This window comes from Hemitrygon akajei, chromosome 4 (assembly GCF_048418815.1).
Source record: "Hemitrygon akajei chromosome 4, sHemAka1.3, whole genome shotgun sequence".
Lineage (NCBI taxonomy): Eukaryota > Metazoa > Chordata > Chondrichthyes > Myliobatiformes > Dasyatidae > Hemitrygon > Hemitrygon akajei.
This window is the reverse complement of record NC_133127.1, coordinates 170,902,423-170,925,073: the sequence shown is the minus strand read 5'-3', so window position 1 is coordinate 170,925,073 and position 22,651 is coordinate 170,902,423. Positions and strand designations below refer to the sequence as shown.

Genomic DNA, 22,651 nt, shown 5'->3' with positions numbered 1-22,651 from the left:
AACTTAAATAATATAATAGGAGACTAGTCACATGTCTCCTTCTCTACTTGGCTCCAGCTGTTAGAGATATCAATCTTCTTGAAGTCATAAACTTTCTTCAGCTATTGCATTTGATAATGCAAAAAGTTCCTCTCTGCGCCTTGTTTGGCAGATCGGGCAGCAACCTTGCTATTTCCTAAGCGCTTGTCTGTTTATGAGGTCGAGTTGCTAGTTCGACGCTCAACCCAGCACAGATGGAAAGCGTGCAGGGAGCCTGGTGAAGTCGGAGTGCAGATAGCACTACACCACCGACACGCACATTCCATTTGGTAGCGTGATACAAATTCACAACAGCGTATGAAAAGATATTTATCTTAAGATTATTAGAGCAGTTAATTATGAATTAGTATGGATACCATCTTGCTCCCGTATTTAATCATGCAGATACTCGAAATCCTGAGTAACATGTACAAAATGCTGGAGGAGCTCAGCAGCATCTACGGAAAGGAATAGTCTGTGCTTCAGGTTGAGACCCTTCATCAGGACTGGAAAGGAAGGGGGGGGAAAGCCAGAATAAGAAGGTGGGGGAGGGAAAGGAGCTGAAGCTCGATGGTGATGGGTGAAGCCAGGTGAGTGGGAAGGTAGGCAGGTGGGGGAGTGAGAATGAAGTGAGAAGTTGGGGAGTGATAAGTGGAAAAGGTAAGTGGCTGAAGAAGTCCCCCTTTCCCCTTTTCCCCCTTCCTTTGTAGTCCTGATGAAGAGTCTTGGCCAAAAACATCAACTGTTTATTCCTCTGCATAGATGCTGCATTTACCCATGTGGAAGCAGATTCTTCCCACACTGATAGACCCCCTAACATTGTAAAGTCTTAGTATTCTGTATTCCAGAGAAGGGCCTGTAAATAGTTCCATTACTTCTCACAACAGTCCAATGAATTATTGGCCCTTTCATGCTTTTGTTTCCTTTCATAATTGAAGAACACTGATGTATCTAAAGAAATGGTGGTGTCTATCTGAGTCTCCATTTACATTCCCCTTCTGCTTTTGTATTCTGCTCCTTCAGTAATGAATTCCACTGCCACTGTATTGTCTTCAGTGACTACAGAGACAGCATGTTTAAGTAACTTGCTAATTGTTATCAGGCGGGTGGGGAAAGTGGTAATGAACCTGGTTAGAGCAAAATAAAATGCTATCTAACAATGCAGTTTAGGTGCAAGGAACCTCTGTCTGCTGAGTAGATATGTTATCTAACATACATTGAACAGATATGTTCATACCATAGATTTTAATAAGCAAGGTCACATTCATTCCTGTGGTTAAAGCAAGCTGTTCATTATAGGAGCAGTACTATTTAATTTTAACTAAACATTTCCCGTTAAACTGAAGCTTTGTAATCATTGAAGTCTTACAAAATGGTTATTTCTAATTATCTTGATCTTTACATGTCCAAAATCTTATTCAGACTGTTCAAAAGTAATATTTAATGTGCTTTAAGTTTCAATAAGTAGACGTCGTGTTCCGCAGCTTACCTCTGATCTTGCCCTCACAGGACCAAATTGTATCTGATTTAAGATTACGAAGTGTTAAGCCTGTTGATGGGTAGAGGTAGATTCAGATGTGGGTACAGAACATTTTGATATCTATTGTTTAAATATTGCCACCCTGTCTGAAGGAGATCTGTCAAGGCCAGAGGGGGTGAACTGAACATGATGGAGACCCAAAGAAATACAGTGGTGCTAGAAAGTTTGTGAACCCTTTAGAACTTTCTCTATTTCTGCATAAATATGACCTAAAATGTGATCGGATCTTCACATGTCCTAAAACTAGATAAAACGAACCCACTGAAACAAATAACAAAAAAATTGTACTTTTTCATTTATTTATTGAGAAAAATGATCCAATATTACATGTATTTGTTGGAAAAATGATGTGAACCTTTGCTTTCAGTGTCTGACGTGAGCCCGACCCCTACCCCCATATAGCAATAGCTTCAATCAAAAGTTTCCAGTAACCATTGATCAGTACTGCACATCGGCTTGGAGGAATTTTAGGCCATTCTTCCTTACAAAACTGCTTCAACTCTGGGATGTTGGTGAGCTTCCTTGCATGAACTGCTTGCTTCACGTCCTTCCACAACATTTCTATGGGATTAAAGTCAGGACATTGACTCGGCCATTCCAAAACATGAAATTTCTTCTGCTTTTACTATTCTTTGCTAGACTGACTTGTGTGTTTAGGGTCCTCATCTTGCTCAATCACCCACTTTCTCTTGAACTTCAGTTCATGGACGAATACCCTGACATTTTCCTGGAGAATTTGCTGGTACGATTCAGAATTCATAGTTCCATCAATGATGGCAAGCCGTCCTGGTCCTGAGGCAGCTAAAAAGGCCCAAACCATGACACTGCCACCACCATGTTAACAAATCTCACGTCACATGCCGGTGATAATAAACCTGATTCTGATTCTGATTCACTAATGGGATGAGAGTCTTGTGCTGGAATGCAGCGTTTGCTTTTCGTCAAATATAATGCTTCTAATTTAAGCCAAAAAGTTCTATTTTGGACTCATCTGTCCACAGAATATTCTTCCAATAGCCTTAAGGCTTATCCATGTGGTCTTTAGCAAACTTTAAACGGGCAGCAATGCTTTTCTTGGAGAGTAGTGGCTTTCTCTTTGCAATCTTGCCACACAGACCATTGTTGTTCAATGTTTGCCTAATGGTAGACTCATAAACACTGACATTAGCCAGTGTTACAGCCATACAAGAGAGGCCTATAGCACCTTAGATGTTACCCTGGGGTTCTTTGTGACCTTGCTCTTGGAGTGATTTTGGTTGGTTGAGTTTTCTCCATATGTACACCAATCTGCCTGGCTGTGAATTGGTGGAGCCCAAACTCTTTAGAAATGCTTTTGTATTCTCTTGCAGCCTGGTGGGCATCAACAACTTTTTTCAGAAGTCCTCAGAAATCTCGTTTGATTGAGCTTGGCACACTTCCAAGTAACTCTGTGATGAAGATCTGACTTTGATAGTGAAGACCCAGGTTTATGTTCTTATGTCACACCTGATTGTCATCCCATTAATTGCAACACCTGACTCTAATTTCCCCTTTAAAGGAACTGATAATCCTAGAGGTTCACATACTTTTTCCAACAAATACGTGTAATATTAGATCATTTCCTCAATAAATAAATAAATGAACAAGTATAATGTTTTTGTGTTATTTATTTAATTGTGTAGGTTTTATCTAGTTTTAGGACACATGAAGATCTGATCACATTTTAAGTCATTTTTGTGCAGAAATAGAGAAAATTCTAGAGGGTTCACAAACTTTCTAGCACCACTGTAGTTGATGGTGACAATACTTGGAGGGCCATGGAACACTTAAGGACCTCGAAAATCATTTCTGGTAGAAGAGTTAAATGGCTGCTATTTTTTGGTTCTTCTTGTGCCACCAAGTTCTGACTTGGTTCTGTGGGATCTACTGAACTTTAGGAGTAAAACAGTGCCTATTTCCTTTCACTTTCTCCTGCTGGCCAAAAGGTTTGTATAATTATTTAAAATTGAAAGCAAAACAATTTGGAAATCAGAGTACAGGTGTCTCCCGCTTTCCGAAAGCTTACTTTGTGTCACTTCGCTTTTACGAAAGACCTACATTAGTACCTGTTTTCGCTAACCGAAAGAAATCCGAAGAGGATTTTTGCTTTTACGAGAAAAGGCACCCACTTTAAACTTGTGCTTACCCCGAGAAAGACTACCATGACCGTGAAGCCTTGCATGGGGTGGTGTGTGCGCATGTATGTACGTGTTGTTTTTTTTTCTACAAATCAGTTTTGGCTAAATCTTCCCGATTCTGATAAGTGAAACTACACTGTACATACATGTACAAACAAGCTGGATGAACTCAGCAGGTCGGGCAGCATCCGTTGAAACGAGCAGTCAACGTTTCGGGCTGAGACCCTTCGTCAGGACTTTGTCCTGGGCCCAAAACGTTGACTGCTCGTTTCAACGGATGCTGCCCGACCTGCTGAGTTCATCCAGCATGTTTGTACGTGTTGATTTGACCACAGCATCTGCAGTGTACTTTGTGTTTACTGTACATACGTTATTTCTGCTTTATATAGGCTGTGTATTTATCATATCATTCCTGCTTTTACTATACGTTTGTGTTATTTTAGGTTTTATGTGCTATTTGGTATGATTTGGTAGGTTATTTTTTTTGGTTCTGGGCGTGCTCAAAAATTTTTCCCATATAAATTAATAGACAATAGACAGTAGGTGCAGGAGTAGGCCATTTGGCCCTTCTAGCCAGCACCACCATTCACTGTGATCATGGCTGATCATACACAATCAGTACCCCGTTCCTGCCCTCTCCCCATATCCCTTGACCCCGCTATCTATAAGAGCTCTATCTAACTCTCTTGAATGTATCCAGAGACTTGGCCTCCACTGCCTTCTGGGGCAGAGCATTCCACATATCCACCACTCTCTGGGTGAAAAAGTTTTTCCGCATCTCTGTTCTAAATGGCCTATCCCTTATTCTTAAACTGTGGCCTCTAGTTCTGGACTCACCCATCAGCGGGAACGTGCTTCCTGCCTCCAGCGTGTCCAATCCCTTAATAATCTTATATGCTTCAATCAGATCCCCTCTCATCCTTCTAAATTCCAGTGTAATTGCTTCTTTGCTTTACGCCATTTCAGCTTACGAAAGGTTTCATAGGAACGCTCTACTCTCAGATAGCAGGGGAAACCTGTTTTTCATGTAGCGCAATGGACTCAAGTTCTCCATAAACTCATGTTCTCAGTATTATTTACTTTTTTTTGTATTTGCGCAGCGTCTTTTGCATATTGGTTGTTTGTCAGTCTTTGTAGTTCTTCATTGATTCTTTTTTTTTTGTCTGCTATGAATTTCTGCTAGGAAGTGAATCTCATGTTGGTAGTGTATGTACAATGAAGTATAGGATTGAGATTTTCAAAAGCTCATAAGAAGAAAGCTGATTGTTTAAGAGATTGAGGAATTAATGAGGTCTTGTACATATCTATGTTCTGTCCATATGATCAATGTTTACTCCCCAAGGTCTGACGTCTTATCTTGAACGACATACATAAAATACTGGAGGAATTCAGGTCGGGAAGCATCTATGGAAATGAATAAACAGTCGACGTTTCAGGCTAGACCAATCTTCAGGACTGGGAAGGAAAGGGGAAAACACCAGAATAAGAAGCTGGGGGGTTGGGGGAGGGAGAAGGAGGTTAGCTAGAAGGTGGTGGGTGAACCCTGGTGGATAGGAAAAGTAAAGGGCTGGAGGGGAAGGAGTCTGATCGGAAAGGAGAGTGGACCATGGAGATCACTTCAGCCTCGTTTCCATCTTGTTTATAGTTGAGTCTAATGATAAGTGATGGGTGGCTTCATAAAATGGACAAAATCACAGCCTCACCCTCTTCTGCCTTGTTTTCACTCTCTCGTTTTTGTCCATTTTGTCCTTTATCAGCTGGGATCCACACACCTGTCAAAAGACCAATTGTGGTAAATGGTGAGGAGCAGCCTGGGGAACAAGTCATGTGCATAGTTCTTAAATGATTTACACTAACCTCCAAATACCTGTAATTTACTGTGTCTAAGGCATTTTATATATAAAAGCAAGGGTCTTGATGTAATTGTTATAGTAGTTCAAACTGCAGGTCACAGTATGATATCTTAACAGCATTTGTGAAGTGGATTATGTATAGCTTTGATCAATATTTAATATTATTTTTACAGTTTTATAGACGACTAACAGAAGAATTATCTCAGAAGCGATGGGAGCATATTTCTGTATCACAGCCAATGCAGTCAGCTAGTAAACCACAAGTATGTACTATTGTGCTATTCCGTGATTTATTGTGATAAGACAAAAAAAGTGCATTAATATACTCAAGCCAATTTAGAACCTATATGCAACTAATCCTAGCCTTGAATCCGCTACACTGCTTTGTACCTGTTTCCTATTTGTGCTTTGCACTTTTAATGTATCGAGTTGTTATTTTTTCTTGTTTATTCAGCTGAATAATAATGCACTTCCATTTTATTATCAGGGTAAAGACAATTATAAGTACAGCAAAACTTTGGTCTGATGACATTTAAAACTCCATATATCAATAATGTACATTGTTTTTGTGTACTGTTGAGCATTGTTTCAACATGTGTCATGTTTGTACCACGGTTTTCAGCCAAGCTAATAATTTTGTAGTCACGTTCATTAATAAATAGATAACTTCAATTCAAGCTCTTAGAACTGAAAGAGAAGGAAAGGACTCCTTGTCCCATCTCACTAGATTAGATTTTCTCAAAGTTTAATAGTTCTTTCAGTAAGCAGACAGAGACAATTGTCTAGAAGGTCTGTTCAGAGATATCATTCTATTTAATGTAGTGACGAAGATTTAAGATTAATTTCTGAATTCTCTATACATAATGCCAGTGATGAGAATACAAAGCACAAGAGAGTCTGCAGATGCTGGATACTGTGAGTACCACACACAAAATGCTGGAGGACTGAAGAGAGCCCTAATGAGCCCTATTTATCTCTCTCCTTAGGTGCTGCCTGACCTGCTGAGTTCCTCCAGCATTTTGAGTGTGTTGCACATGAAAATACAAAACCTATATTTTGTGCTTCCCTCAGTTGTCACTGCATGGGCAACATGGTAGGGGCTTGAAAAGCATGAAAGCACCTTTGCTTGAAAGAGGATTAAGTTTAACTAAGTCTCAACGCTGGTTAGTAAAAATAACTGGCCTCCCTTTATATTGCATTTCCTCTGAGAGTTTTTAACAATCATAAATAGTAGGAAATATTTGCATTTGTGAAAGACCAAAAACAATGAATAGAAGATTTGTCCTGTAAAATAAATAAGAATGTCCTATTTTTACAGGCAGGAAGAGTGAGAGCTGTAGGAATTGTGGGTATTGAAAGGAAGCTGGAAGAGAGACGAAAGGAGACCGACAAAAACATCACTGAAGTAAGTTCTTCTAAATGTTCAAGGCCAGCCACACATCTGATTCTACTGAGACCATTTCCTGTACATTGCTGGCGTGAGTGCAGTGCTAAAGCAGGACTCTCTGTGGTGGTTACTGCCTGAAGAATCAGAGTGGGTGAATGGTATTTAAGAAGGGAATATTTTTTAATAATTCCATGTTTAGTTTGTACAAATAAGGTCGAAATTCCAAACTTTGTGCTTTCTAATCTACCGTAGAGACTTCAAAGAAAGTGAGATGTTAGCTGTTTAAACCAAGAAGACAATGCAGTTAGTGTAGCTGTTTGTTTCAGTGTCTCCGCAGCATAATGGAGGTGCAGGAGGTAAATTAACAGACTAGTAACTTAATGGTCAGTAATTATTACCCATCCTTTACTGCCCTGAACAAAATAGTAGTAAGCCACAATCTTGGACTCCACGATTCTATTGGGGAAGGAAATTCTAGTTTTCAGACCCACTGGCAAAGAATTTCCAATACGACGAATAAACTCTTCTCGGGCTTCCAGCAGGGTACAGGTATGGGTACGGGTATGGTACAGGTACTGGCTGGAAGCCCGAGAAGAGTTTATTTGTCATAAATGCAGGGAAAGCACCTGATCCTTTTTCAGTTTTCAGTATGTTTCCAGTTCAGGATGGTATGTGACTTAGAGGAGAAGACACAAGGTGTATCCATGTGCCTAAAACTATTGTTCTTAGTGGTAGAGGTCCTCCTGAAGCAACTTGGCCTCATAACTGCAGTGCATTTTGTAAATGATACACACTGCAGCCACTCTGCACTGGTGCTGAAGGAATGAATGTTTAGGGTGGTGGATGGAGTTCCAAACAAGTGAGCTGCTTTGCCTTTAATTATCTCAAGCAGACTCATCACGGCAAGTGGAAAGTATTCGATCACTTTCCTGTCTTGTGCCATGTAGATATTGATAAGATTTAGCGTGTCAAGAGATGAGTCATTTCCCATGTGATATCCAGCCTTTGAGCTGCTCTTGTAGCTGCATTGTTTATACGTCTGACTTTCTGGGCAATGGAAATCAGTGTGCTGGTGGTGGGATCTCAGTAAAAGTGCTACCAATCACTGTTAAAAGTACCTGGTACACTTGCTATTACCTGGCACAGTAACTGCACAAATGCAACTTGCCAGTTATCAGCCAATCAATGTTGCTGAATGCTCTTATGTGATATTTCATTTGCTGAAGGATTACCAACAGAATTGAACATTATGCTACCTTCATCAATCATCCCCTCTTCTGACTTTATGATAGAGAGAAAATTACTGCTGAATTAGCTGAAGATAGCTGTGCCCGGGAAACTGTCCTAGGCAACTCCTGCCGTGACTGACCTCCTCCAACAACAACAACCGTCTTCCTTTGTGTGAGGTATGACTCCAGCCACTAGAGTGTTTTCCCTTTCAGGCCCAAAGATTTCAGTTTTACTGAGGCTGCTTGAAACCACACTCAGTCAAATGCCACCAAGATGTCAAGGGCGGTGACGCTGCCTGTTAATGCTCATCTGATGGTGGACATTGAAATACCTGGAGAGGGCTGAATTGAGGACTCTGCCTTGGGGAATTCCTGTAGTGATGCCCTCACTGGTTAAACAGCAGTCATCCCCAACTCATTAGCTACATACACTTGGTGGCCACTTCCTTGGGTAAACCTGTGCGCCTGCTTGTTAATGCAAATATCAAATCAGCCAATCATGTGGCAGCAACTCAATGTATAAAAACATGCAAACAGATCACACACCAGAATGGGGAAGGAAGGTGATGTGATGTAAGTGATTTTGACCATGGAATAATTGTTGATGCCATATGGGGTGGTTTGAGTATCTGGGAATCTGTTGATGTCTAGGGATTTTTTTATGCACAGCAGTCTAGATAGAAAATAGTGCACAAAACAAAAAACATCCAGTGAGTGTCAGTTCTGTCAGTAAAACGCCTTCTTAATGAGAGTGGTCAGAAGTGAATGGCCAGACTGGTTCAAACTGACAGGAAAGTGATAGTAACTCAAATAAACAGGCATTACAACAATGGAGTGCAGAAGGGCATCTCTGAATGCACAACACGTCAAACCTTGTGTACAGCAGCAGAAGACCACACTGGGTTCCACTCCTGGACTTAATAAAGTGGCTACTCAGTGTACCGGGCAGATTTGCATCTTTACTACTATTGATTGTCCACAACACCTCATGGAATGGAGCTGTCAGATTTGCCCTTTGTTTTTCTGATTTAACTTTCTTTTGAAGCAACGTGACACAATAGTTCAATAGTTCCATTTAATATCAGAGAACATATTAAATATACAATTCTTACTCTCTACAGTCATCCTCGAAATAAGAAAAACCCCAAAAGAATGAATGGCAGAAAAAAGATGTAAGAAGCCCGATGCCCCCCCCCCCTTCCCACACACAAACAGCACCAACTCTCCCCACTCCCCTTCCCAAAATTATTCTGGCATAAAGCATCAGCATTCCCGCCACCCACCATGCAAACAATAGCAAAATAAGATGACAAATGTTATCATGTTTTACGGGGTTAAAGTACAATGTACTCCAAAAGATAAAACAAGCAACACTTTATTATAAAAATAATCTGTTTGCTGAATTTCTTTTTAAATCCTTTTGTTATGACAAGCTATTTTGTTTTACTGGATGTATTGTGTCATATTTAGTGACCCCCCCCCCCCCCCCCCAGGTTTTAGTAAAGGTTTCCTGCCGGCCCTGTTTGTCACTGATAAGAATCCTGCTGTTTATCAGAGGAAGTTCCTGTTAGGTGTGTGCCTATTCTCCTTTGTTCATGGAATCTCTCTGAACAATTCTGTCATGGTGTAACCGAAGTAGACTATTTAGTGGGCGTTTAAAGGAAAAATAGTCCTGCAACTTTCCACGAGGCTTTCAGTTTATCATCCCAAAGAATTCTTGGCATTTATATTTATTTTTGCTTCAAAAATTTGTAATGTTCTATAATGCGATTTAGAGGCATGTTGAGATTTTTAATAAGGAATAAGAAATAGCTTATACATTATGACTGTTGGTATATGCACTTTATTAGGTACAGGAATAGAACCCGTTGTGTTCTTCTGCTGCTGTAGCCCATCCACTTCAAGGTTCATTGTGCTGTGTGTTCAGAGATGTTCTTCTGCACACCACTGTTGTAGCACGTGGTTATTTGAATTACTGTCGCCTTCCTGTCAGCTTGAACCAGTCTGGCCATTCCCCTCTGACCTCTCTCAACAATAAGGTGTTTCCACCCACAGAACTGCTGCTTGCTGGATGTTTGTTGTTTTTTGCATCATGCTCTGTAAACTCTAGAGACTGCTGTGCATGAAAATCCCAGGAGATCAGCAGTTTCTGAGGTACTCAAACCACCCCATCTGGCACCAACAATCTTTCAAAGTCACTTAGATCATGTTTCTTTCCCATTCTGTTATTTGGTCTCAGCAACAATCGAATCTCTTGACATTGTCTATATGTATTTATGGTGCTACCACATGATTGGCCAGTTAGGTATTTGCATTAACAAGCAAATAAAGTGGCCACTGAGTGTATGTTTTAAAAATATTATCTTGAAATTAAAATGTTACGGTATGATTTTTCATTTCAAATAACTGGAAATACATGGTTCTTATAGATTAATTTTATCGATCAGTAAGTGTATAATATTTAGCTAAAACATGAGGCTATTCATTTTCTTTAAATTGATGTTTAGTTTTATTTTGATTACCAGTGGTGCTTTTTATATTTATCATGTCCTTGTGAGATAGCTCCCAGAGCAGTCCTATCCCTTTACTTATTTTCCTGTAACTTATTTTCTTCTATATCCCCATCAACTCTACCCAGATTCTCCTGCCTAAGGGTAGTTTGCAGCATCCAATTACCTTATCGAACCAGCTGGTCCGTGGAATGTGGGAGGAACCCACACACCACAGGGAGACCGTGCAGAGTGCACACAAACACCACAGGAGGTCAGGGGTGAACATGGCTCATTTTGCTGCATCACTGTTCTGCCTAGAATTATCTTAAGGAATTTCTAAATGCAGGTTGCTAGAGTAGTATATTGGACTGGATTGAGCTCAATCCAGCCTGCGTGGCAAGAGTGGCATGATTTTTTTAAGGTATAGCGAAGCCCTCGGGTCTTGCTGTTGTAGCTGTCCCATGAAGAGTAACCGGGCTTCAGGTATCACACTCAGATCATCCTGATGGCAGTTTTGGCAGCTCATTGTGACCACAAGCTATTGATCCATGCACCAATGCAGGAGCACTCGTACATTGTTATAATTCACAAGAAATTCTGGATTTATTGAACAATAGTCTGCAACAACTGAGCCCTGACTCAGACTCAATTTTGTACAGAACCATTGCCTGCAGTTCAGCAGCTTCTAGTAGACCATTGCATTTCTCCAGCATTGTAGCAGCTGATAGGTTCTTCTGCACCAGTGCATGTTTCAGTAAGATTGTGGAGTACCGTTTCTTGGCACCACTACCCTCTGTTTACTCTTCCCTTAGGATTCCTTAATGTTGATAGTTCACAAAAGAGTACACTGTATATATATATATATATATATTAATGAGGTAAATTGTAGTGATCATATTTCTACAAATAGCTCATGGCAGGGGAGCTGTTGGTAGAATATTTGAAGGTTCAATCCCTGCCTTCAGGCTTAAAGTCCTATTATCTAGGTTGACATTTCAGGGTATCACTGAAGGACCACTGCTTTGTTAAAAAACGCATTCCTTTTGAGGACCAGTTACATCAAAATCCTCTGTCTTCACTCCATAAGCAGTAGTCTGCAAGCAAAGCAGGAATATATTTTTAATTTCATGGCCCTCGGATATCAACTTAACCAAATCATCTAGGCATTTACCTCATTGTCTTTGTAGAATCATGCAGTATGCAAGTTGCAAGTGCATTTACCTTGCTTCAAGAAACACTCGTGCAGCAGTAATTGAGAATGTAACACCTCGGGGAGAATTCTCCTTGACTCATAATTTTTTTTAAAAAATTCTGTTTCCTGGAGAAAGATGTGTTTTTTTTTTCATTTCTAAATGGAGTCTCATGTTGCTACTGTGGTGTTATTTGTTTCCTCTTTCAAGCTGTTCACACATAACAAACCAGATTTCACTGTACGATGCATTTCTCTATATGTTTCAATGTACATGTGGTAACTAAAGCTGAATCCGAATCATTCGGTGCTTGCTTTTATGTGAAAGTGCATGTTATTGTTATAAATATTAAACTTCTCCCTTTCAGGGAAGCATAATGAGAATTTGCTTGAAATAGTGTGCTTTCTCATATGAGTGTAAAGTGTAGAACAGGAATGCATCCTGTGAGTGATTTTGCAATGCTATTGGAATTATTTGTATTTCCCTTTGAATCTAAATTGTTTATTTTTTTAAAAAGATTTATAACTTTATTTTTCATTCTTGAGCCCAACTTTAAAACATGTTTTACAAATCTGCCTCAAAAATCACCATCTATCTACCCTACAAAAAAAAAGTTTTTGCCCTGAAACTCCCCATATTTGTCCTACTAGAAAACAATAGTTTCCTGCAATTAGAAAATGGTAAAATGATGCCATGGATAGTTCCTTTTTGTTCAAGCTGTTCACAACTTGACGTTTCCTCCATTACTGCAATTAATTGCTTTTTAAAATTGATTCCAATATATTTAGCTTTATCGCTCTGCTTGAAATTTCAAATACTGTGTTACTTACAAGTTGAAGCATCTCTTGGTATCCATTTTTAATTTGCCTTTCTTACACCTGCTTTCCACCATCCAACTATTATATAATTTAAATCAGAATTCCAAATTATACAAGGGGTGATTGATAAGTTCGTGGCCTAAGGTAGAAGGGGTCAATTTTAGAAAGCCTAGCACATTTTTCAACATAGTCCCCTCCGACATGTACACACTTAGTCCAGCGGTTGTGGAGCATACGGATCTTGGACCTCCAGAAAGTGTCCACCCCTCGTATTCATAAGTTAGAAAACAGGAGCAAGATCCACTTAGCTATTCAATTTTGTCCTGCCACCCAATAAGATTGAGACTGAATTAATTGTAGCTGAGTTCTACATTCCCACTTAACCCCAATAATTTTCTTTTCCTGTTCATCAATAACCTATCTGCCTTTGTTAAAAATATTCAAAGATTCTACTTCCACCACCCTTTAAGGAAGAGGGATCCTAAGGTTAGTTGCCCTATGAGAGGGGAAGAAGCACCTATCAGTGTCTTAATTAAGCAAATCCTTATTTTTAAACAGAGACCCCCCCCCCCAGTTCGAGATTCTTTTGCAATCTCTGTTTATCCACCCTGTCAAGACTCTGTTAACTCCCAGCTGACACAACCCTGACCTGTCCAACCTGCCCTCATAAGGCAAACCATCCCATTCCTTCCTGGTGAAAATTCTCTGAACTGCTTCCAACCCGCTCACATCCTTTGCCGTTGCACTTAACTCACCTTTATGCCTCTATTTTGGCAACCCTAGGACTCTTAAAGCTTTTATGATCATTGATTCCAATGCAGGGACAGACCTCATGACATTTTCACAAAGTTTCTGGCACATGAATGTTTCCCGTATCTCTCAGCAACCAAAATCAGTCACTTTATTTGAGGTGTGATCTGGCGGGAGTACTCGGTCAACATTCTGTTCACATTTTACAGTCATATTTCTGACCTTTAACCTTTATACAATTAATTACGGCACTGTTGTGATTTTTAAAAAAAAATAATTATGACTACTACTGACTGCAGAAGTTTGATTGTAAGCTGAGTTTCTTCCCACTTCTTTTTCTAGGCTTTTGAAGATCTCGATAAGTTAATGAAAAAGGTGAGTTATCGTCATCTTTCACGTGAGCTGATATTACCTAAAGCTTAAATAACTATCTCAAATCAATTACTGAAAATGTGAATACTGTAAGTGCTGGAAGGTTACAGCTGGTCAGGCATTATCGGGCCCTTTGGCTCATTTAGTCTGCGCCAAACCAATAGTTGGACTGGTCCCATCAACCTGAATCCGGACCATAGCCCTCCATATCCCTCCCTTCCAGGTACCTATCACAATTTCTTTTAATTGTTGAAACTAAACCCACATCCACCAGTTGCACTGCCAGGATGTTACACACTCTCACTACCCTCTGAGTGAAGAAGTTCCCCTCATGTTCCCCTTAAACATTTCACCTTTAACCTATGACCTCGAGTTGTAGTCTCACCCAACCTCAGTGGAAAAAGCTTGTTTGCATTTACCCTTTCTATACCCCTCATATTTTTGTACACCTCTATCAAATCTCCACTCAGCCTTTTAGGGAATAAATTTTTATCCTGTTCAACCTTTCCCAATAACTGAGGTCCCAGCAACATCCTTGTAAAATTTTCTCTGCTATTTCAATCTTATTTACATCTTTCTTGTAGGTAGGTGACCATAACTGCACACAATACTTCAAATGAGGCCTTACCCACATCTTATATAATTTAAAAATTGGACCCCAACTCCTGTATGCAATACACTGATTTATTATTATGCCAAAAGCTTTCTTTATGACCCTATCTAGCTGTGATGTCACTTTAAATTAATTATGAATCTCTATTTTCAGATCCCTCTGTTCTACCACACCCTAGCAGTGTAAGACCTACAATGGTTGGTACTTCCAAAGTGCAGCACCTCACACTTGTCTGGATTAAATTCCATTAGCGATTTTACAGCCCATTTTTCCAGCTGGTCCATATCCTTCTGCAAGCCATGATAGCCTTCCTTGCTGTCCACTACAACCACAATCTTGGTATTGTCCACAAATTTGCTGATCCGGTTTACCACGTTATCTTTCAGATTGTTGATATAAATGACAAATAACAATGGGCCCAGCACCAATCCCTTTGGCACAGCACTAGTCACAGGCCTCCAGTCAGTGTGGCAACCACCTACTACCACTCTCTGGCTTCTCCCATAAAGGCAAAGTCTAATTCAATTTACTACCTCATCTTGAATGCCGAGCAACTGAAGCTTCTTGACCAACCTCCCATGTGGGACCTTGTCAAATGCCTTGCTAAAATCCATGTAGACAACATCCACTGCCTTGCCTTCATCAACCTTCATGGCAACTTCCTCAAAAAAAGATTTGTTAGACACAATTTACCATGCACAAAGCCATGTCAACAATCCTTGATCAGTACCTGTCTATCCAAATACTTAAATACCTAGTCCCTCAGAATAATTTACAATATCTTTCCCACTACTGATGTCAGGCTCACTGGCCTCTAATTTCCTTGCTTATTCTTAGAGTCTTTCTTAAACAATGGAACAACATTAGCTATTCTCCAATCTACACCCATGGCTAAGGATGCTTTAGATATCTCTGCTAGGGCCCCTGTAGTTTCTGCATTAGCCTCCCACAGGGTCTCAGAGAACACCTTGGGGATTTATCCATCCTAATTTGCCTCAGTATAGCAAACACCCTCACCTACGTAATCTGTATAGGGTCCATGACCTAGCTGCAGCATTTCCTCTCATCTATAGACAGTGTCTATCTCCCGAGTGTATACACATACAAAAAATCCATTTAAGGTCTCCCCCATCTCTTTCAAAATACTGAATGCTTCCAGTGATTGATACGTTACATTAAGTACTTAAATAAGCTGTGAAAGGAATTACTTGAATCTCAGCATACTTTTAAACATACTGTAGCTTTAAGATGAGAGGGGGAAAGTTTAAAGGGGTTGTACCGGGCAGTGTTTTTTTTTACACGGGGAGTAGTAGATTCTTGGAATGCATTGCAAGTGTGGAAGCAGTGATGTTCAAGAGGCTTTTAGACAGGGGCATATCAATAGCAATTCATCAGTGTTTCCAGCATTTTCTGCTCATGTTTTTTTTATGTGCAGCATACTCTGTTCAGTTTTCAAATTTTCAGCACCTGCAAAATTTTTTTCAAATGTTCAGCTACCAGTAGATTATAGAATATGTTCAGTGTAAATTAAGTGACCAAAATGCATTCTTTTGTAGGCCAAGGAGATGGTTGACTTGTCAAAGTCAATAGCAAACAAAATCAAAGAGAAGCAGGGAGATATTTCTGAGGATGAGGTAAGAAGTATATCAAAAAATCTTTTAGAATCTTAGTTGATTTCAAAGTCATATTTGAAAACTATCATCAATCGAGTTAGCCTGCTGGTGACATCAGCGCCGGACTTCAGAAGCGAAGGCTCCCAAGTTCGAACCCAGTCGGCCTCCCCCGGGCATGCTTTCCATCCGCGCTGGATTGAGCACGGAGCTAGCCACTCGGCCTCGTAAAAAAGCAAGGGTCGAGTCAGGAACGTTCATATCGTGACCCGGTTAATCTGAAAGGAGATCAATCCTGACACTACACGCCAGACTATCTGGTGTGACACGCTATGAAATGGAAATCAATCAAGTTTGTTGAGAGAAATGTTATTTTACGTATCTGATCTAAGTAAATTAGCCAATTTGCTCAATGTACTTCTTTTGCTAATTTTGATGGGATATTACAGAGTTTTATAAAATTGTGTATGTTAGTAATACTTGTTGGTTTGTACAATATCACCCTTCTCTGAGCTTGAATAAGAGGTGAATAAGTTTCAGCTAGAATTGATAACGTCAAATTTCAATTAGCCTCCATTGGAGTGGAGGTTAAATTGAGTAAAGCTTATTTCAAGGAAGAAAGAAAAGCTAACAGTAAGTGACAAAAGCAAAGGAACAATTTCACTGCCCATTCTTTGAAGTGACAAAGCACAATCACCTTGGGTCCCACACCACCAAGTTCAGGAACAGTAATCACCCGTCAACCATCAGGCTCCTGAACCAGAGAGGGTAACTTCACAAACCCCAACATTGAACTGATACCACAACCTATGGACTCACCTTCAAGGACTCAACAACTCATGTTCTCAATATTTATTACCTATTTTTTTTAATTATTATTTTTTATTTTTGGATTTGCACAATTTGTTGTCTTTTGCACATTGGATGTTTGTCCACCTTTGCAGTTTTTCATTGATTTTGTTGTGTTTCTTTGTAATTGCTGTGATTGTCTGCAGGAAGGTGAATCTCAGGATAGTAGTTGGTGACATACATGTACTTTGATAACAAATTTACTTTGAACTTTGATAAAGAGGTCAGAGAAAACCAGAGCAACACAAACGACCAGCCGAAAGATTTTGGCTCGAAACATCGACCGTACTTTTTTCCATAGATGCTGCCTGGCCTGCCGAGCTCCTCCAGCATTTTGTGTGTGTTGCTCAGATTTCCAGCGTCTGCAGATTTTCTTGTTAGAGAAAACCAGATACCTGACAAAATACTTGAACTTTATTGTTGTTGCCAACCAATTGTCAGTCTTAACAAAGATTACTTCCGTGGTTTGCAAAGACTTCTCGGCGCAATGACATTAACCATATAGACACAGCTCAGCACATCACAGAAACCAGCCTACCCTCTATGGATTCGGTCTGTACCTCTCACTCCATCAGTCAGGTAGCCAGCATAATCAAAGACTCCATTCACCCCAGACATATAAAAACTTGAAAGCTTATACCACAGGCTGAAGTACCACTTCCACTGTTGTCAGAATTGTGAACAATATGATGGACTCTGGACTACCTCGTTGTGATCTTGGTCTTCATTATTTACCTGCACTGTATTTTCTCTGGAGCTTTTGCACTTTATTTTGTGTTGTTATTATTTTACCTTGTTTTAACTCAAAGCATTCGGTAAGGGTTTTGATCTGTAGGAACAATATGCAGGAGAAGTTTTTCACTGTAGCTTGGTAGATATGACAGTAAGAAACTAATACCGATATACTGTAGGTTCATGTGAAGCGATGAGATGAAATTTACTCATAAATAGCATCAGATCAACTGAACCCAGTGGAAAGATTTTTTTCCTCTGTCACATCTGTTTCTTAAAATCTAGAATAAAGTTCAAACACGTGAAATTTTATCCAGCCTCTTACATGAAACACAAATCTATATAAAGAAATGTGAAACTAAAAAAATGTGTTTTCTATTGCATAGACGATCCGTTTCAAATCCTATCTGTTGAGCATGGGAATAGCTAATCCAGTTACCAGAGAAACGCATGGATCTGGAACACATTATCACATGCAACTGGCGAAACAGCTGGCAGGAATGTTGCAAGCTCCATTAGAGGTAAATGCATTTTTGTTTCTTCCCACCACACACACTAGCATTCTACTGAATAATTTTCTGACGCTCAAAATAAAATCATCACTAGACTAAAAATTGTAAAGCATTTATAGAAAAATTATAATAATATAATACCCACCCACACATCACAGGTGCATCGGGCGGCAACCTTGCCGTTTCTTATGCGTTTGTCTGTTTTACGAGGCAGAGTTGCTAGCTTGAGGCTCGACCCGACGTGGCTGGAAAGCGTGCAGGGAGCCGGCCGGATTCAAAGCCGGGACGACTCGCCTCGAAGTCCGGTGCAGGTGCCACTACACCACCAGCCGGCATATAAAAATAATACAAAGCACTAAATGCTTTACTAAATCTTACAGGATTCTCGGCTCAGCAAGTCGAGCTACTGTCTCGTGCTCCACTGATCTCCGATGCTGACAGTGTGTATGGAATTTCCAGTCTTTCTGCAACTGCATGGGTTTCCTCCGTGTGTTCCAGTTTCATCTGCATTGGCAACAATGTGCAGGTTAATGGTTAATTGAGCACTGTGAATGTCCCGAGTGTGGATATGAGTGACAGAATCTGAAGGGAGTTGATGGGAATGTGGGAGTGTCAAAGTAACTGTTGTCACCAAAAATAAAGTAACTAAAATAACAGCACAGAATGCACGCACTCTTACGACTCAAGAATTCCTTTTATTATACTTGTGCACAAGAAGGACAGCATGGCCCCCTTTCACCCACACTGTTCTGAAGCCCGAACAGAAAACTGCTCTCTCTATACAGAATTGGCTTATCGGCTATGGATATTGATCATTGTAAAATGTATCTGTTTGAATTCCTTATTCGCAAGATCAATTGCCATTCACAACAGAGATGCTAAAGTCAATCGAAACTTAAAGCAGACATTTGAAGATATTTTGAAGTTACGCTAGTAAAGACAATAAAGCTTTAGTTGTTGGGTATGTTTCGCATCCTTCTGTTATTTCGTCTGTCTCCGGCATCCCCTGTTGTGTAAAGGGATGCTATGGTTTAGGAAAACCTTTCTGGAAAAGTCTTGTTTGTCTTGTGGACACACTGCCAGTCACCCCAGCCCATCTTGTCTGCAGTAAACAGGGGTGTCTCTGGTGACCTCACTTGACTACAGCTGCCCCAATCTATTATTGTCTTGCTGCAACTTCCACAGGAGAATAAAATGGATTAGGTATATGATTAGTGTAAAAATGAGTATTTGATGGTAGTCACTGGCAGTGGGCCAAAGGGCCTGTTTCTATAATATATCTCACCTTGATATTTCTAAGTTTCATGATGTAACCAATATTATTTGACAGTGGTGCCACTCGTAATCCCAAGACTCATCCATATTCTATACCCACGTACAAATTGATCTCACATTTTTATGTCCAGTCAACTTCCCAGCCCTATAATTTACCCTCCCCTTCTGATGGTTTCACCTATCACCTACCACCTTCCTCCCCTCCCTCCACCTTCTTGCTCTGGCTTCTCATCCTTTTTTCCAGTCCCGTTGAAGGGTCTTGGCCTGAAATGTCAACTAATTACTTTTTCCCATAGATGCTGCCTGGCCTGCTGAGTTCCTCCAGCATTTTGTGTGTGATGCCTGGATTTCCAGCATTGGCAGGTTTTCTTGTGTTACAAATCTTTGCTGCTATATCCTAGAATACAATAAAAGTAATGCTTTTGATTTAGTCAGTCACCACAAGTATGTGGCAGTGATTGTAAACTGCTGGACGTTGAAAAAGGGTATTCTCTGCCCCATGAAAATGTAAACTATTAGAGCAGCATTACATTCCCACTGTACAGCATATTAGAAGATTAATTTGGAATCAATATAGTGTCAAATACATAGTTGATATAAAATAGAAAAAGCAGAGTTGTTGAGCATTTCTCACAAAATGCTGGAGGAACTCAGCAGGTGAGGCAGCATCAATGGAGGGAAATGAACACTCGATGTTTCAAGCCAGGACCCTTCCTCAGGACTGGAAAGGAAGGGGGAAGAGCCAGAGTAAGGTGGGGGGAGGAGAGGGAGTACGAGCTGACAAGTGATAAGTGAGACCAGGTGAGGGGGAAGGTGGGTTGGTGGGGGAGAGGTGTTAAGTAGAAGCTGGGAGGTGAGAGGTGGAAAGGGGTAAAGGGCTGAGGAGGAAGGAACCCAACAGGAGAAGAGAGTGGCCACAGGAGAAAATAAAGGAAGAGGGAAACTAGGAGTGAGAAGTGTGTAAGAAAATACTCTTCATCTTGACAGGAACAAGGTGGAATGATGGCACTGACAGAGGTCTACTGTTTAACAAACCGTGCTCGAGGAATGGAGGTAATACCATAATGTGCAAATAGAAATGTAATGTTCACATAGATATAAAATATCAAACTTGCCATTGCAATGTAAACTAGATCAACTAAAGCATCTAAAACTGACATCGGTTGCTTAAGAGGTTTTTACACCCAGGCATGAAGGCAGATGGTTATAAGCAATTATTGTATTTTGTTGTTATTGATCAGCACTGAAGTGTTGCAGGTCATTGAACGGATCTCTCTTCCCAGGGTAAGACACCTGAAGAGTCAGATGAGGGTGCCTCAAATACAACCCCTCCAGTACTCACTGAAGGCAATTTTGCCTCTCTGTTGAGAGTTTAAGTTCTACCATCTATTTTGCCTCTTTACAAGATTTCCTCCCTGATGTTATTTAGGAACACATCATCTGAACGGAGAGCTGGCGCCTGCTGTTTTGAATTGACAAACTATTTTAAAACTAAAATCCAGAGTGTGCCAAGTATCATCAAGTATCAATATCCATTTTATGACTTTGTATTTTAAAATCGTAAGGCAGTGTTTTTCTCTGTTTAACTTCAGTTCCTTTAGTAATTATTGTATCTTGTTTCCATCAGCTTCTCTCACCAGAAGATTTAGTGAATGCTTGCAAAATGTTTGAGGCACTGAAGTTACCAATGAGGCAAGTGGACGTATGTCCATATTAATTATGCATGCGCTCAGTAGATTAAAATGGCAACAGCTGATGCATTTCTTTCCACATTCAATTATGAGTTTGTGGTAATTCAACTGACTTTATGTTGAATGAATTTGGCTTCTTCCATCTTTTGTTTGTTATTTTATACATCACAGCACTACTGAAACCAATAACATAGTTTGCTGAATTGACACATACAATTGGAGCATTTGTTTGTTAAAAAATTAGAAAATGATTGAAGCAAGATACTAATTCTGTCACAGAATATTCCTGCAGTGTGGATCATTTTGATACTGTATTTGACTTTTAAGAGATGAGGGAAGAACCGAAGACAGATATGCACAAATTGGGACAAATGTAGTTTAAGGCTTTTCAGTCTCAGTTAAGGTAAATGGAAATCTTTTCAAAAGCACTTGGGTGGAAAGTGGCATTGAGGAAGGAAAAAGTGGAATAACGAAATATAATTCTTAGAGGGAACTGGGGAAGGGGATGTCAAAAACAGGTACCTGTGTGAATTGGTGGATGAGTAATAAATTATTGTTGACAGGAATTATCCTCAGGAACCTGGATATATGTCAAGGAAGGGATGGGAAGAGAAGGAAATAAATAAAGTTAGGAGGAGATGGAATTGAAAGCACACTGGGAAATGGTTCCAATTTCAGACGAGAGTAAGAAATTGCATCAGTGTTCTCCAGGAAGATAAGTACATGAAAGTAGGAATATTATAAAGAATGTTTCTGATTTCCTGCCAAATGGAGACATAGTCAGGACAGATTTGGGTACATGTAATAAATTGGAGGAAGTATGGGAAGTCAGGAGAGAGGTTATTCAATATAAACCTGTCCAACATAACAAAAGAGGAAGTAATAATGTACAATATCAGATTACACCAGAGTTTAAAGGAGAAGCAGAAGGCATCCAGGAGTTGGATGTAGTGGTTACTCATGTCCATAAGTAAAAGGCAGTGGTTAGGTGTGTGGTCATAGGTCAACAGTGAATGAAACCATTCCATATGGCAAGAACTGGCCAACATTTAGCACAATCCTGTTTGTTGAACCTGGGGTGAAGGTGGAAGCAAACCTCAGAGGGCCAGAGATTGATGAACACATTAATAGGAGGAAGAAAAGCAGTGATAATCCAGAATGTAATAGTTTGATATTCAGTGCTGATGTCTTAGTGAATTTGAATTAACTTTATTACTTACATCCTTCATATACATGAGGAGTAAAAATCTTTATGTTACATCTCCATTCAGCTGTGCAATTATAGTAATTTATAATAAATACTATGTATGGCAGGATAGTCAGTATAACATAGAAATACAGTTGCGTCAGCATGAATTAAGCAGTCTGATGGCAGACGGTTTTAATCTCTCCCTCTCACAATGTAGAGTGTCCTCCTGCTTCAAAACATCCACCATTGTCCCTGTACCTAATGTATGATTTTTAATAAGACATCAGTGTACTGTTCATTGTGTCGTAGATTTATGAACAGCCTCGCAAAGCAGAGGTTTGTTTCCCAAGCAACAAGTGCCACTCTTGTCTATAA

At 40.0% G+C, this 22,651-nt stretch overlaps 1 protein-coding gene across 2 annotated transcripts in view; it reads left to right on the top strand.

Annotated features, from left to right (window-relative positions):
• The window catches only part of vps36 (vacuolar protein sorting 36 homolog), a 61,770-nt gene that overhangs the window by 31,544 nt on the left and 7,575 nt on the right, over positions 1 to 22,651 (top strand). For both annotated transcript variants that reach the window (XR_012098764.1, XM_073043974.1), the window contains exons 5-11: positions 5,741 to 5,830; positions 6,886 to 6,972; positions 13,776 to 13,808; positions 15,975 to 16,052; positions 17,996 to 18,130; positions 20,384 to 20,449; positions 21,024 to 21,088. Coding sequence is in view for 1 of the 2 variants with exons in the window: in XM_073043974.1 (XP_072900075.1) it covers positions 5,741 to 5,830; positions 6,886 to 6,972; positions 13,776 to 13,808; positions 15,975 to 16,052; positions 17,996 to 18,130; positions 20,384 to 20,449; positions 21,024 to 21,088 (554 nt within the window). In the remaining variant the exon portion in view is untranslated. The remainder of the gene's footprint in view (positions 1 to 5,740; positions 5,831 to 6,885; positions 6,973 to 13,775; positions 13,809 to 15,974; positions 16,053 to 17,995; positions 18,131 to 20,383; positions 20,450 to 21,023; positions 21,089 to 22,651) is intronic.